General features: G+C 70.6%; 1 protein-coding gene across 1 annotated transcript in view; it reads left to right on the top strand.

Annotated features, from left to right (window-relative positions):
• The first annotated feature begins 7,964 nt into the window (after positions 1-7,964).
• Positions 7,965-15,486, top strand: part of INTS1 (integrator complex subunit 1) — a 28,235-nt gene continuing 20,713 nt past the window's right edge. Inside the window, exons 1-9 of the mRNA XM_070064274.1 lie at positions 7,965-8,147; positions 9,103-9,390; positions 9,734-9,930; positions 10,639-10,776; positions 11,821-11,980; positions 12,083-12,188; positions 12,286-12,472; positions 14,631-14,776; positions 15,028-15,169. Coding sequence (XP_069920375.1) covers positions 8,090-8,147; positions 9,103-9,390; positions 9,734-9,930; positions 10,639-10,776; positions 11,821-11,980; positions 12,083-12,188; positions 12,286-12,472; positions 14,631-14,776; positions 15,028-15,169 — 1,422 coding nt within the window. The 5' untranslated portion in view covers positions 7,965-8,089. The remainder of the gene's footprint in view (positions 8,148-9,102; positions 9,391-9,733; positions 9,931-10,638; positions 10,777-11,820; positions 11,981-12,082; positions 12,189-12,285; positions 12,473-14,630; positions 14,777-15,027; positions 15,170-15,486) is intronic.

Below are 15,486 nucleotides of genomic sequence, written 5' to 3'. Positions count from 1 at the left end.
GCGACCTTCCCTCCCGGCCCCGCCCCCTCCTCGGCCCCGCCCCCGGCTGCTCCTGTGGCGCGCACCTGAGCGGGGCACCTGCGCTCCTTCCTCTGCAGAGTCGGGGTGCGGGGGGAGACCCTGAACGACGATGGCGTCCCGCACCCCATATTCCGCATGCCCCGCGTGCGGTCTGTGCCTCAGGTCACACCTGCGGGGAGCCCCCGCCGCCCACCTGTTCGCTGCAGGGGGTCCCTGCTGGGTCCCAGGTGCGCTGGGGCGAGCGCAGGGTCACAGCTGCCACTCCACAGCACAGGTATAGAGGCCGGACGACCCCCCGCGGGCCGCAGCACAGGGTCGGGAGGACCAGCTTTCCTCCATGGACGCGGCCCTAGGCGGAGGGGGCAGCTGGGGGCACAGACCCCATGTAGGCCCTCGCGAGGTAGGCACCAGGTGAGGTCGGGGTGGCCCTGGTCCCCAGATCCCGTGAGTACAGCAATCCGCAGGTGGGGGTGGCCCTGGGCCGGGGGCTTCAGCAGCTGCCATGGCCAGGGGGCCTGCCCGCTCTGAGAACCAGCTCCCCCCGGTGAGGGGGGCCAGGGCTGGTGGAGAGGGGACCGAGTGGAACACCCCTGCGTGCCGGAGGTGACCAGGCCGCCATGCTTCCCATGGGCACACTGGTGCTTGAGTGCCCCGGGTCTGGCAGGCCGGTCTCTGCGGGCTGCACGGGCAGCTGGACGAGAGCAGGAGGGAGTGAGGCCTCCTGAGCCTGGGTGTGGGGTCGCCGGGTTCCGATACCGGCCCCCGCTCCGGTCAGCCCTGGCCGCTGCAGACATGGGGGAGCTGACCGGACGCCCTCACTGCCCCTGCGCCATTGCCTGCTCCCCAGGCCACGGCAGGTGCCTCCTCTCAGGCGGGCAGGTGTCCGGCCTGGCCTCGTGCCCTGCTCTCCGTTTGCCAGGAAGCAGCCGCAGCCCGGGGTCTTGCCGGGGTTTGGGAGGGGCCGGGGCCGCTCTGCCTGCTTTTGTCCCTCACCTGGAAGCCAGCGAGAGGCCCAGGTTTGCGCTTGGAGAGGGGTGGTCCTGAGACCCCTTGGCCCGGAGAGCCAGGGAGTGGATCCGGCTTCTGTGTGGCCTGGGGTGAGTCAGCCGCCACCTCTGAGCATCTCCCAGTCCCTAAGTGGGGGTCAGAGGGGGACGTTGGGGTGGGGGTTGTGGCGCTGCCACCTGGACCTCCTCAGGTTCCAGCCCAGGCCCGGAGGGAGCTCCCGGCTACTGCACCCAGCCCGGGAGGCGGCCGATGTCCCTGACATCCCAGTGGGAGCCCGGGGGCAGGGAACCAGCAGCTGAGAAATCTCTCTCTCTCTCTCCCAGGGGAGGCTCCCTGCACCGTTCCCCTGGCTGGTATTGGACCAGGCGTCTGAGCCCGCCCCCCAACCGCGCAGACACCGCGGGAAAGGGTGGGCCCTGCGCACGGGCGCTTGCAGCCTGCTTGGCGGTCATGGCTCAGGGCCCTGGGCCCCGGTGGCCGTGCTCAGAGCGGCCGGATTCCTTTCCGGAAGGGCCTGTAGCCACACGGATAAGGCGACCACAGCCCTCCGGGGCCGGGCCCCGAGCCTGGCAGGGAGCTGCGGTTCGGCCATGCCCGGTGACGCGGGTGAGCAGTGGGTGTAAAACGTTCACTCTGCAGGGCCTCCCGCTCCCTGACTGCGAACGCGGGTCCGACCGAGGCGGGGACGTCCTCTGTGACAGGACAAGGCGGACTCGGGAAGGCCATTGTCGCCAGGGCCTGGGGGAGGCTGCTCCCTGGCCACACGAAGCGCCCCCCGCCCAGCTCGGAGAGGTGGCCGCCCGTGCAGAAACTCCGTGTCCTTTAGGGTCCTGATCCCCACGGGGACGACCACCCCTGCCCCAGCCCCTCCTCTCCCAGCTCAGTTGGGGTTGAAGGTTCTGACTGGGAGGCCGCGCTGTGGTGCAGCAGGTGAAGCCGCCGCCTGCCACGCCAGCATCCATGTGGGCGCCCGTTCCAGTCCCAGCCGCTCGGCTTCCGATCTGGCTCCCTGCTGATGGCCTGGGAAAGCAGCCGAGGATGGCCCAAGTGCTTGGGCCCCTGCTGCCGGCTTCCAGCCCGACCCTGTTGTTGTGGTCTTTTGCAGAGTGAACCGGTGATGGGAGACCTCTCTCGCTCTCTTTTCTCTGTCACTTTTTTTTAATGTGGTAGAAATAACTTTTTTTAAAAGAAGTTATTTATTTCAGAAGTAGAGTTACAGATAGAGAGAAGGAGAGACAGAGAGAGAGGTCTTCCCTCTGCTGGTTCACTCCCCAGATGGCCACAACAGCCCATCAGAGGCCAGGAGCCTGGAGCCTCCTGCAGGTCTCCCACGCTGGTGCAGGGCCCAAGCACTTGGGCATCGTCTACTGCTCTCCCAGGCCACAGCAGAGAGCTGGATCAGAAGCAGAGCAGACAGGACCCATATGGGATGCTGGTGCCGCAGGTAGAGGCTTAGCCCACGACGCCACAGCGCCAGCTTTGAAAAAGATTAGCGTAAACCGAGGGACGGCCCACGGCCAGCACCAGGGAGGGCAGCCCGGCCACTTCCTCCTGCAGCCACACGATGGGCGCCCTGACAGCAACTGCCCGGCTCAGCGCGGCTGACCCCGGAGTCCTGAGGGCAGAAAGCCTGGGCTGTGAGCCCCCCGACCCCTACCCCGCACGCCCCAGGAAACCAGCGGTGCCCACCTGGTGCCTGGGAACACGGCCCTCCTCGGCCGAGAAGTCCCAGACACCCAGGGAGCGTCCATCCCAGACCCGATTTCTGAGCCAGCGCCACCGCTCTGGGGTCCACCACGGACAGACATGGTGGTCAGGAGGCCACGGGCACAGCCCCACCGGGGTCGGCCGGGACCCCAAGGCAGGTCCTCCCTCCAGCGCCCCCGGCCTGGCCGGACGGCCTCTCACCCAGCACCGAGTTCTCTGGGGCTCCTTTGCGGGGAGGGTGCCCCCAGTCTCACTTTCTCCCGCAGGGCCCTGGGTGCCCTCCCCGCCCCACGGCCGTCCTGGCTGCAGCATCTCCTCGTTTCCGGACAATTGCTGGGAAGTGCGTCGCTGTCTCCAGGCAGAGGCTGCCGCCCGGCTTCCACTCCCACTCCCGCGAGGCCTGGCTGCCCGGCGTCCCAAGTGCCACTGCTGGAGCCGCTGCCGTGCCTCCCGGGGGGCCTGTGGGCCCCAGTGCGTGGACTCACAGGGGTGCTCTGCAGTGGACCTGGGGCTCACGCTGCTCGCCACCCCCGGCCGGGCACCTCGGGCCTGAGAGGCGCCCACCGACTCCCGGCTCCAGGACTGACCCGGCTTCCAGCGTGGGAGAAGTGGGGGCTAAACTTGGCGGCAGCATGGGTGGGAACCCTCTAGGGCACCCCCAGCCCGGTGCCCGCCCTGAGCTGGGGCTCGGGGGCGGCGGCTGGCTGAGGCCCCTCGGGGGGCAGGACGTCCCTGCGTCCTTTTCCCAGGCAGGTAAGCTGAGGCTCACAGAGGCCGTCTGCCCAGTGCCGTACCAGGGAAGGGGGGAGAGCGCTGGCATCCTGGGGCCGGGGCCCAGCTGTTCCCTCTCACTTCCTCACCTGCAAGGTGTATATAAGAACAATTATTTGAAAGGCGGAGTGACAGAGAAAGAGGGAGCAAGAGAGAGAGGGAGAGGGAGAAAGAGAGAGCTTCCGTCCACTGGTTCACTCCTCAGCTGCTCCCAGCTCTTGGCCAGGCTGAAGCCTGGAGCCAGGATGTCCACGCGCGTCTCCCAAGGGGGTGGCAGGGCTCCAGGGACGTGAGCCTCACCAGCGGCCTCCCAGGAGGCAGGGGCTCGAGGATGTGGGGTGCAGGCGCCCCGTGCTCCCTGCAGGTTCCCCCGACTCCGGCTCAGTCTCTGTCCTGGGCACCGGCCTTGGCCTCGGCCCCCTGGGGTCGGTGACCACTGCTGGCCCTAGGAGGCTCCCAGCCTCTCCCTGCCCCTTCCTTGTCTGCTCTGTCCCCACCCCATCCGAGGAACATGCGGCTGCCCCCCCTTACAGACCCCCCCAGGCCCCCAGGCTGAACATCCCGGAAGCAAGTCGCCTGCCCAGGTTCCCGGTGCTGGGGTGTCGGCGGGTTTGGGCCCACTCCTGCCCGGCTCCGGGGACAGGCCCGCCGCCCGCGACGTCTGCACCTTTCGGCAGCCCTGTGGGCTGTGAACAGTTGCCAGGGGGCTGGAGTCTCCCCAGCTTCTGGGCTGCCCGGGGTCTCAGTTTCTCCCCTGGAGGAGGGAGGCTGCAGCCGGCCTGGACGGGCGGGCAGAGCCGGCCAGCACGAGGGGTCTAGTGAGAGCCTGACACGCATGCACACGCATGCATGTGGAGATCAGTGGCCCCGCGAGTGAGCCCCAGGCCAGACGCCGGTGGAGACGCCTCCTCAGGGCCCCATTCCGCCCTGCCCCCCAGCTGGAGGTCCCCTGGGGAGGCCGTGCAGGCTTGGGGTGCAGAAGTCAGGTGGTGCGGCTCTCCCGCTGGGGGCGGCGTCCCCTCCCCTCCCCCCGCGCACCTGCGGCTGCTGCTCCTGGGGGTGGCCTCACCAAGACATCCTGGGCCTGGGTTCGAGTCCCAGCCCCGCCCCTGCTGCAGCTTCCTGCCCTGCAGACCCTGGGGGGCAGCAGTGAGGACGGCCCCCCGCCAGGCTCCCCAGCCTCTCAAGTGGTCACAGCTTTACAAACAGATACAACGTGCACACATTTATCTTATTTATTTGCAGGAAGAACTCTCACAGTCCCCCTCCCACAAGTGTCTGAGCTACAAGGGGAGCTGGGACCCCAACCCTGGGGGCTCCCCGGTGTGGGATGCAGGCATCTCCACCGTGAGGCCAAACGCCCAGACCTCAAATAAATATATTAAAATTTTTTAAACAGCATCAGTGGCGCGCGTCAGGCTGGGGTGGGTGGAACACGCGCCGTGGAGGCGGCGGGGGCTCCCGGGCGCTGGGACCGGGCGCGCGTTGGGACTCGGGGAAGGGAGAGGCCGGGAGTGCAGGCTGCGGGAGACGGCTCGGGGGCTCGGGGGCTCGGGGGCTCGGGGGCTGCCCTGGGCGGCGAGGGGGTCTGCAGAGGAAGCACTGGTCCTCTGGGGGCTCAGGGCCGCAGCTCCCATTCCCCACTCTCCTGTGGCTGCCTGCCCGGCTCCGAGGGCACAGAGCTGGGGCTGAGGGCACCCTGGGGACGCTGCCCCCCCCATTCTGGGTGTAGCCATGGCCCTGCCTGCCCCAATGAGGCAGGGGTCTAGACGGGTCTGCCCCACCCCAGGTGAGCGATGCCAGCCAGGGGGCGGCTGCCCTGGGGCGGGCGGGGCAGGAAGGGTTGGGGGAGGCCCCTTGGGAGCCGCGGGCCTGGTCCGAGCTGGGGGTGCTGGGCCCAGGCCAGGAGCCCAGGGCCCCGGGGGTCGCTGGCTGTGCAGGCCCAGGCTGCACACTTGGCAGCAGCTGCTTCCTGGCTCCGGGCAGTTAAACCACACACAGCTGCACTCTGCCCCAGCCCCTGGGGTCTGCTCTGTGGTGGGGACAGTGTCCCACGGCGGCACCAGGTGGGGCCGGGCGGGCCCCAGGGTCACAGCAAGGGAGTCCAGGCTGGGGAGCCCGCATCTGCACCTGTCACGCATCTCGCTGGCCTGACTGGGTGGGGCGCGGTCCTGGGGGGAGGGGCCCAGGCAGGCCGGGTCTGGGGGCGGCTCCAGGCCAGTTAGCTGGGCGGTGAGGATGTTGTGCCCCTAGCGTGGTCCTGGGCTCCACTCCCGATTCCAGCTCCCTGCTGATGGGCACTCGGGCCCCTGCCCCCCACAGGGGAGACCCACACGGAGCTCCTGGCTCCAGCAGCGGCCATTGTGGCATTTCGGGGAGTGAGTCAGTGGGTGGAAGAATAAAGGAAGACGTGGAGGTGACATCTGGGTCCCTGGAGCAAGGTGCAGGGATGTGGGATGCCCCCAACACACACTCAGGGACCAGCATGCGTCGAGGTCCCAGGGACCGGAACCAGGCTGGCAGAAACACCAGGGGAGGCGCTGGTGTGGGGCTAGGCGGCCCCCCGCCCCATCCCGCCCCACCCAGGAGTCGCCCTGAGATGAGTCTGTGTGCCCCCAGACGCAGCAGGGGGCTTTATCCTGCCGCACCTGTGGGGGGGGGCTCCTCCCAAGAGAGGTGGAGCCAGGTGCAGATGGAGGCGGAGCCAGGTACAGATGGAGGCGGGGCCTGTGGGCGGGGCCTGGTGCACCTGTCTCCTGAGACCTCGCACGAGGCTGCCGGAAAGCCAACTGGCAGAAGGCGGATGTGTGGCTGCCCGGGGACGGGTGGGTGCTGTGCAGGGTCCCGGTGCGTGTGTGTGCGTGTGTGTGCGTGTGTGTGCGTGGCCTCACAGGCAGTAGCCTGCACTCAGAACATGTCTGTAGCTGGCCAGCACCTTTGTACCCTGTCCGTTTCACCCCACAGGAGGGGTTCCTAAGTGGGGCACAGGCGAGGGCCTCTCCCTGGGCGGCCCCAGGAATCCCAGCCTGCTGGGCGCGGGGCTGGGCAGGCAGCGCCCGCCACAGGGCGCCAGGAACAAGGGTGACTCCTCGGAGGACGGAAGCCATGGCATTTCCTCTCCCCCGGCGGCTGGCCCTGCCCTGGTCCCGGCCTTCCTGCTCAAGACAAGGTCCTCAGCCAGCAGCAGCAACAGCCCCTGCCCAGGACCCAAAGTCTGGCTGCAGCGGCCCACGGCAGGGAGCAAACCAGGGGCCCAAAGCAGGACCCAGCTCAGCCCAGGACCCAAACCAGGGACCAGCCTAGGACCCAACCCAGCCCAGGACAAAAACCAGGGACCAGCCCATCCCAGCCCAGGACCCAACCCAGCCCAACCCAGCCCAGGACCCAAACCAGGGACCAGCACAGAACCAGCCCAGGACCCAAACCAGGGACCAGCACAGAACCAGCCCGGGACCCAATCCAGCCCAGGACAAAAACCAGGAACCAGCCCATCCCAGCCCAGGACCCAAACCAGGGACCAGCCTAGGACCCAACCCAGCCCAGGACAAAAACCAGGGACCAGCACAGAACCAGCCCGGGACCCAACCCAGCCCAACCCAGCCCAGGACCCAAACCAGGGACCAGCACAGAACCAGCCCAGGACCCAAACCAGGGACCAGCACAGAACCAGCCCGGGACCCAATCCAGCCCAGGACAAAAACCAGGAACCAGCCCATCCCAGCCCAGGACCCAAACCAGGGACCAGCCTAGGACCCAACCCAGCCCAGGACAAAAACCAGGGACCAGCACAGAACCAGCCCAGGACCCAACCCAGCCCAACCCAGCCCAGGACAAAAACCAGGGACCAGCCCATCCCAGCCCAGGACCCAACCCAGCCCAGGACCCAAACCAGGGACCAGCACAGAACCAGCCCGGGACCCAACCCAGCCCAGGACAAAAACCAGGAACCAGCCCATCCCAGCCCAGGACCCAAACCAGGGACCACCACAGAACCAGCCCAGGACCCAACCCAGCCCAGGACAAAAACCAGGAACCAGTACAGAACCAGCCCAGGACCCAAACCAGGGACCAGCACAGAACCAACCCCATCCAGCCCAGTACGCAACCCAGCCCAGGGATCCACCGCCCCCCGCCTGCCCCCTGGGCACAGCATCCTCGACCCTTCAGAACCCGCTATCTGGCAGGGTGATGGGAGGAGCAGGGCTCCCGACCCTGACGTCACCCTCTTGGCCGAGCGCCCTTGGGCGTGCCCCCTCGATGACGTCAGCCGCGCAGGCCAGGAGCAGGCCCCTCCCGCTCCGGGCCCCGCAACCGAGCCTGGCCAGCCTCCCGCCAGCAGAGGGCGCTGCAGGCCCGGGGCACTCGCCGCCCGCCACGCCCCCCAGGCCCTGCTCCCAGACACGCCCTCTGCTCTATTTTGCTTCCTGTTGCCCCGGAAGTCGGCTTTGCCAAGCCAGGAGGTTGCTTCCGGTTCCGGGGCGCCCGGAGACGCGGGAGGTGTGAGGGCCGGGGCTGCTTCCCCGGCCGGCGCGTGGGGCTGGTGCGGGACCTCGGCCGTGAGAGGACCCAGGCGCGGGCCGGCATGAACCGCGCCAAGCCCCCGGCCGTGCGCAGGCCGAGCGCCGCCGCCAAGCCCTCAGGTGCGCCGGGCGGGCTTCGCGTTCCCGAGTGTCCGCGGGCGGCGGGCGGGAGCGGGGACCCCGCACCGTGGCCCCGCGGCGATGCGGGCGGGAGGGGGACCTGGGACCCCGCGCCCGGGAGCGGGGAGCGATGCGGGGAGGGCCTGGTGGGCGGGAGCGGGGACCCCGCACCGTGGCCCCGCGGCGATGCGGGCGGGAGGGGGACCTGGGACCCCGCGCCCGGGAGCGGGGAGCGATGCGGGGAGGGCCTGGTGGGCGGGAGCGGGGACCCCGCACCGTGGCCCCGCGGCGATGCGGGCGGGAGGGGGACCTGGGACCCCGCGCCCGGGAGCGGGGAGCGATGCGGGGAGGGCCTGGTGGGCGGGAGCGGGGACCCCGCACCGTGGCCCCGCGGCGATGCGGGCGGGAGGGGGACCTGGGACCCCGCGCCCGGGAGCGGGGAGCGATGCGGGGAGGGCCTGGTGGGCGGGAGCGGGGACCCCGCACCGTGGCCCCGCGGCGATGCGGGCGGGAGGGGGACCTGGGACCCCGCGCCCGGGAGCGGGGAGCGATGCGGGGAGGGCCTGGTGGGCGGGAGCGGGGACCCCGCACCGTGGCCCCGCGGCGATGCGGGCGGGAGGGGGACCTGGGACCCCGCGCCCGGGAGCGGGGAGCGATGCGGGGAGGGCCTGGTGGGCGGGAGCGGGGACCCCGCACCGTGGCCCCGCGGCGATGCGGGCGGGAGGGGGACCTGGGACCCCGCGCCCGGGAGCGGGGAGCGATGCGGGGAGGGCCTGGGGGCGGGAGCGGGGACCCCGCACCGTGGCCCCGCGGCGATGCGGGCGAGGGCCTGGCGGGCAGGGGGCGGACGGGAGCGGGGACCCCGCACCACGGCCCCGCGGCGCCTCTCCCGCGCCCGGGGGCAGGGAGCGATGCTGGCGGCGGCGAGCGGGCTTCTCGTGCCTCCCCCGCGCAGGGCACCCTCCGCCCGGAGACTTCATCGCGCTGGGCTCCAAGGGCCAGGCCAGCGAGTCCAAGGCGGCGTCCACGCTGCTGAAGCCGGCGCCGGCGGGGCTGCCGTCCGAGCGCAAGCGGGACGCGGCGGCGCTGTCGGGGGCCGCGGCGCTCACCGGCCTCACCAAGCGCCCCAAGCTCTCCTCCACGCCGCCGCTGAGCGCCCTGGGCCGCCTGGCCGAGGCCGCCGTGGCCGAGAAGCGCGCCATCTCCCCGTCCATCAAGGAGCCGTCGGTGGTGCCCATCGAGGGTGAGGCCGGGGGCGGGGTGGGGAGGGGGCGTGCGCAGTAGCCGAGCCGGGCCCGGCTCCCCTCCGCGTGCACACTGGCTGCGGGGGAGGCCCCGTGTGCCCGGCGTGGGGAGGAGGCGGGCCGGGAATGAGCGAAGTAAGGTGGTCGCGTGGGAAACGGGGGACGCCCACGCGAGACTGAACGTGGAGGAAGCGGGGGTGGGGTAGGAGGCAGGGGCGGACGCTGACCCCAGGGCCAGCGGAAGGGAGCCCAGGAGTCTCTGCCCCGGCGGCCGCCCTGCGGGGTGACTGGGTGGCCGGCGCTCTGGGGGTGACGGGTGACGGGCGCTCTGGCCCCCCGCAGTGCTGCCCACGGTGCTGCTGGACGAGATCGAGGCGGCCGAGCTGGACGGGAACGACGAGCGCGTGGAGGCGGTGCTGTGCGGGGCCGTGAAGCAGCTGCGGGCCACGCGCGCCAAGCCGGACAGCACGCTCTACCTGGGCCTCATGTACCTGGCCAAGATCAAGCCCAACATCTTCGCCACCGAGGGCGTCATCGAGGTGGGGCTGCGCGGGGGCTCGGGGCAGGGGGCGCGGGGCGTGGGGGGGCGCGGGGCGGGGCTCCGGGTGACGGCCCCGCCCACACAGGCCCTGTGCAGCCCCTGGCCCGGGGGTGGGCCGGGGCGGGGCGGGGCTCCGGGTGACGGCCCCGCCCTCACAGGCCCTGTGCAGCCCCTGGTGGGGGGCGGGGGGTGGGCTGGGGCGGGGCTCCGGGTGACGGCCCCGCCCACAAGGCCCTGTGCAGCCTCTGGTCCGGGGGTGGGCCGGGGCGGGGCTCCGGGTGACGGCCCCGCCCACACAGGCCCTGTGCCGCCCCTGGTCCGGGAGTGGGGGGTGGGCTGGGGCGGGGCTCCGGGTGACGGCCCCGCCCTCACAGGCCCTGTGCAGCCTCTGGTCCGGGGGTGGGCCGGGGCGGGGCTCCGGGTGACGGCCCCGCCCTCACAGGCCCTGTGCCGCCCCTGGTCCGGGGGTGGGCCGGGGCGGGGCTCCGGGTGACGGCCCCGCCCTCACAGGCCCTGTGCAGCCCCTGGTCCGGGGGTGGGCCGGGGCGGGGCTCCGGGTGACGGCCCTGTGCAGCCCCTGGTCCGGGGGTGGGCCGGGGCGGGGCTCCGGGTGACGGCCCCGCCCACACAGGCCCTGTGCCGCCCCTGGTCCGGGGGTGGGGGGTGGGCTGGGGCGGGGCTCCGGGTGACGGCCCCGCCCACGCAGGCCCTGTGCAGCCTCCTGCGGAGAGATGCCTCCATCAACTTCAAGGCCAAGGGCAACAGCCTGGTGTCCGTGCTGGCCTGCAACCTCCTCATGGCCGCCTACGAGGAGGACGAGAACTGGCCCGAGACCTTCGTCAAGGCGAGTCGGCCACGGGCGGGCGGAGGGCGGCAGGCACACATGGGTGGGCGCCGCGTGTGTGTGTGCGTGCGCGTGTGTGTGTGCGTGTGTTCTTCCCCGTGCACGCTGGCCGCAGGGAGAGCCGTGTGTGTGTGTGCATGTGTGTCTCCTTCCCCGTGCACGCTGGCTTCAGGGAGAGCCCCGTGTGTGTGTGTGTGTGTGTGCATGCGTGTGTGTGTGTGTCTCCTGCCCCATGCACGCTGGCTTCAGGGAGAGCCCCGTGTGTGCATGTGTGCATGCGTCTCCTTCCCCAGGCACGCTGGCTTCAGGGAGAGCCCCGTGTGTGTGTGTGTGTGTGTGTCCTTCCCCGTGCACGCTGGCCGCAGGGAGAGCCCCGTATGTGTGTGTGTGTGTGTGTGTGTGTGTCTCCTGCCCCGTGCACGCTGGCCGCAGGGAGAGCCCCGTATGTGTGTGTGTGTGTGTGTGTGTGTGTCTCCTGCCCCGTGCACGCTGGCCACAGGGAGAGCCCCGTATGTGTGTGTTTGTGTGTGTGTGTGTGTGTGTCTCCTGCCCCGTGCACGCTGGCCACAGGGAGAGCCCCGTATGTGTGTGTTTGTGTGTGTGTGTGTGTCTCCTTCCCCGTGCACACTGGCTTCAGGGAGAGCCATGTGTGTGTGTGTGTGTCTCCTGCCCCGTGCATGCTGGCCACAGGGAGAGCCCGTGTGTGTGTGTGTGTGTGTGTGTGTGTCTCCTGCCCTGTGCACGCTGGCCACAGGGAGAGCCCCGTATGTGTGTGTTTGTGTGTGTGTGTGTGTCTCCTTCCCCGTGCACGCTGGCTTCAGGGAGAGCCATGTGTGTGTGTGTGTGTGTGTCTCCTGCCCCGTGCATGCTGGCTTCAGGGAGAGCCATGTGTGTGTGTCTGTGTGTGCTGCCCCCGTGCACGCTGGCCGCAGGGAGAGCCCGTGTGCCCTGTGTGTGTGTGTGCGCATGTGTGTTCTGTGTGTGTCTGCCTGCGCTGCCCCGCGCACTGCCGCGCTGAGCCGAGCTGAGGGCGGGTCTCTGCAGGTGTACATCGAGGACTCGCTGGGCGAGCGCATCTGGGTGGACAGCGTCCACTGCAGGACATTCGTGGACAACATCCAGACGGCCTTCGGCACCAAGATGCCGCCCAAGAGCATGCTGCTGCAGGGGGAGGTGGGGCGCGGCGGCGGGGAGCCCGGTGCCGGTAAGCCCCTCCCTGCCGCAGAGCCTGCGCGGGTGTGGGCGGGTGTGGGCGGGCGTGGGCGGGCGGGGAGCCTCCGCGACCCCTCTCCACGGCCCCGCGCAGGGAGCAGCCCTCACCCCTCGCTCGCGGAGGAGGAGGACAGCCAGACGGAGCTGCTGGTGGCGGAGGAGAAGCTGAGCCCCGAGCAGGAGGGCCAGCTCATGCCCAGGTGGGTGTGCGCACGCTCGGACCGGGCGTGGCCGCGGCGCGGGCGGGCTGGGCGCCCGGGGACGGCCACCCTTGCTGTGCTCCGTCCCTGGGCCTAGGTACGAGGACCTGGCCGAGAGCGTGGAGGAGTACGTCCTGGAGGTGCTGCGGGACCAGCTCAACCGGCGCCAGCCCATCGACAACGTGTCCCGCAACCTGCTGCGGCTGCTCACCTCCACCTGCGGCTACCAGGAGGTGCGGCTCATGGCCGTGCAGAAGCTCGAGATGTGGCTGCAGAACCCCAAGGTGCGGGGGGGCCTCGCTGCAGAAGCCCGGGGTGTGTGTGGGGGACACCTCACTGCAGAACCCCGGGGTGTGTGTGTGTGGGGGGCCTCGCTGCAGAACCCCGGGGTGTGTGTGGGGGGCCCTCGCTGCAGAACCCCGGGGTGTGTGTGGGGGACGCCTCACTGCAGAACCCCGGGGTGTGTGTGGGGGACGCCTCGCTGCAGAACCCCGGGGTGTGTGTGGGGGACGTCTCACTGCAGAACCCCGGGGTGTGTGTGGGGGACGCCTCACTGCAGAACCCCGGGGTGTGTGTGTGTGGGGCGTCTGCTGCAGAACCCCGGGGTGTGTGTGGGGGACGCCTCACTGCAGAACCCCGGGGTGTGTGTGGGGGGGCCTCGCTGTGGCTCATGGCCGTGCGGAAGCTGGGGATGTGGCTGCAGAACCCCGGGGTGTGTGGGGGTGCCTCGCTGCAGAACCCCGGGGTGTGTGGGGGACGCCTCACTGCAGAATCCCGGGGTGTGTGTGTGGGGGGCCTCACTGCAGAACCCCGGGGTGTGTGGGGGGGCCTCACTGCAGAACCCCGGGGTGTGTGGGGGGGCCTCACTGCAGAACCCTGGGGTGTGTGGGGGGGCCTCACTGCAGAACCCCGAGGTGTGTGGGGGGGCCTCACTGCAGAACCCCGGGGTGTGTGGGGGGGCCTCACTGCAGAACCCCGGGGTGTGTGTAGGGGGGTACCTCGCTGCAGAACCCCGGGGTGTGTGTGTGGGGGACGCCTCACTGCAGAACCCCAGGGTGTGGGGGGGGGCCTCACTGCAGAACCCCGGGGTGTGTGGGTGGGACGCCTCACTGCAGAACCCCGGGGTGTGTGTGTGGGGGGGCTCACTGCAGAACCCCGGGGTGTGTGTGGGGGGTGCCTCGCTGCAGAACCCCGGGGTGTGTGGGGGGGCCTCACTGCAGAACCCCGGGGTGTGTGTGGGGGGTACCTCGCTGCAGAACCCCGGGGTGTGTGGGGGGGGGCCTCGCTGCAGAACCCCGGGGTGTGTGTGTGTGGGGGACGCCTCACTGCAGAACCCCGGGGTGTGTGTGGGGGGGCCTCGCTGCAGAACCCCGGGGTATGTGTGTGGGGCGTCTGCTGCAGAACCCCGGGGTGTGTGTGGGGGGACACCTCGCTGAAGAACCCCGGGGTGTGGGGGGGGGGGCCTTGCTGCAGAACCCCGGGGTGTGTGGGGGGGGGCCTCGCTGTGGCTCATGGCCGTGCGGAAGCTGGGGATGTGGCTGCAGAACCCCGGGGTGTGTGGGGGGGGGCCTCGCTGTGGCTCATGGCCGTGCGGAAGCTGGGGATGTGGCTGCAGAACCCCGGGGTGTGTGTGGGGGGGCCTCGCTGTGGCTCATGGCCGTGCGGAAGCTGGGGATGTGGCTGCAGAACCCCGGGGTGTGGGGGGGGGCCTCACTGCAGAACCCCGGGGTGTGCGTGGGGGGGCCTCGCTGCAGAACCCCGGGGTGTGTGTGGGGCGTCTGCTACAGAACCCCGGGGTGTGTGTGGGGGATGCCTCGCTGCAGAACCCCGGGGTGTGTGTGGGGCGTCTGCTGCAGAACCCCGGGGTGTGTGGGGGGGGGCCTCGCTGTGGCTCATGGCCGTGCGGAAGCTGGGGATATGGCTGCAGAACCCCGGGGTGTGTGGGGGGGGGCCTCGCTGTGGCTCATGGCCGTGCGGAAGCTGGGGATGTGGCTGCAGAACCCCGGGGTGTGTGTGGGGGGGCCTCGCTGTGGCTCATGGCCGTGCGGAAGCTGGGGATGTGGCTGCAGAACCCCGGGGTGTGGGGGGGGGCCTCACTGCAGAACCCCGGGGTGTGCGTGGGGGGGCCTCGCTGCAGAACCCCGGGGTGTGTGTGGGGCGTCTGCTACAGAACCCCGGGGTGTGTGTGGGGGATGCCTCGCTGCAGAACCCCGGGGTGTGTGTGGGGCGTCTGCTGCAGAACCCCGGGGTGTGTGTGGGGGGGCCTCGCTGTGGCTCATGGCCGTGCGGAAGCTGGGGATGTGGCTGCAGAACCCCGGGGTGCGGGGGGGGGTGCCTCGCTGCAGAACCCCGGGTGTGTCGGGGCGTCAGGGGGACGCCTTGCTGTGGCCGCACCCCCGGCGCTGAGCGGCTGCTGACAGCCCTCGCCTGGCCTCCCCACAGCTGACCAGGCCCGCGCAGGACCTGCTGATGTCCGTGTGCATGAACTGCAACACGCATGGCCCCGAGGACACGGACGTCATCTCCCACCTGATCAAGATCCGCCTCAAGCCCAAGGTGCTGCTCAACCACTACATGCTGTGTGTCAGGTAGGCGGGGCCGGGGCCGGCGGTGTGGGGGAGGGGGACCCCTGCCCCTGGCCCAGGCCCCACTGCATGCTGTGTGTCAGGTAGGCGGGGCCGGGCAGGTGCGTGCTGGGCAGTGGGGGGAGGGGACACCTGCCCCTGGCCCAGGCCCCACTGTATGCTGTGTGTCAGGTAGGCAGGGCCGGGGCCGGGCGTGCTGGGCAGTGGGGGAGGGCCCCCGGCTCAGGCCCCTCTGCGTGCTGGGCTGTGTCCAGGGAGCTGCTGACGGCACACAAGGACAACCTGGGCACCACCATCAAGTTTGTGATCTTCAACGAGCTGTCCAACGCCCGGAACCCGAACAACATGCAGATCCTCTACACGGTGCTGCAGCACAGCTCCGAGCTGGCGCCCAAGGTGGGCGGGGCCGGGCGTGGGGGCGGGGCAGGCCTCAGCATAGTGGGGGGCTCCGGGGGCTCTGGAGGGGCGGGGGTGAGGGGCGCACGCTCTTGCCCCTGGAGCCTGAAGCCCGGTCGGTTCTGAGCTAGAGTGGCTTTCCGGGGCTCCCGAGTGCAGCCTTCAGGTGCCCTGGATCCCGTGTCTCTTCTGCACTCGGCCGTGCTGTGGCCCCGAGGGGGCGCCGGCTGCGGGTCGGTTGAGCTCTCAGATGGGGGCCTCTGGAGGCTGGGTGTGGGCTGGGCTGAGGGCAGGGAGGCGTCTGTGGCCTTGCTGCC

Source organism: Oryctolagus cuniculus, chromosome 19, assembly GCF_964237555.1.
Source record: "Oryctolagus cuniculus chromosome 19, mOryCun1.1, whole genome shotgun sequence".
NCBI classification, from domain to species: domain Eukaryota; kingdom Metazoa; phylum Chordata; class Mammalia; order Lagomorpha; family Leporidae; genus Oryctolagus; species Oryctolagus cuniculus.
The sequence above is the reverse complement of the archived record's forward strand: the minus strand, read 5'-3'. Positions and strand labels throughout refer to the sequence as shown.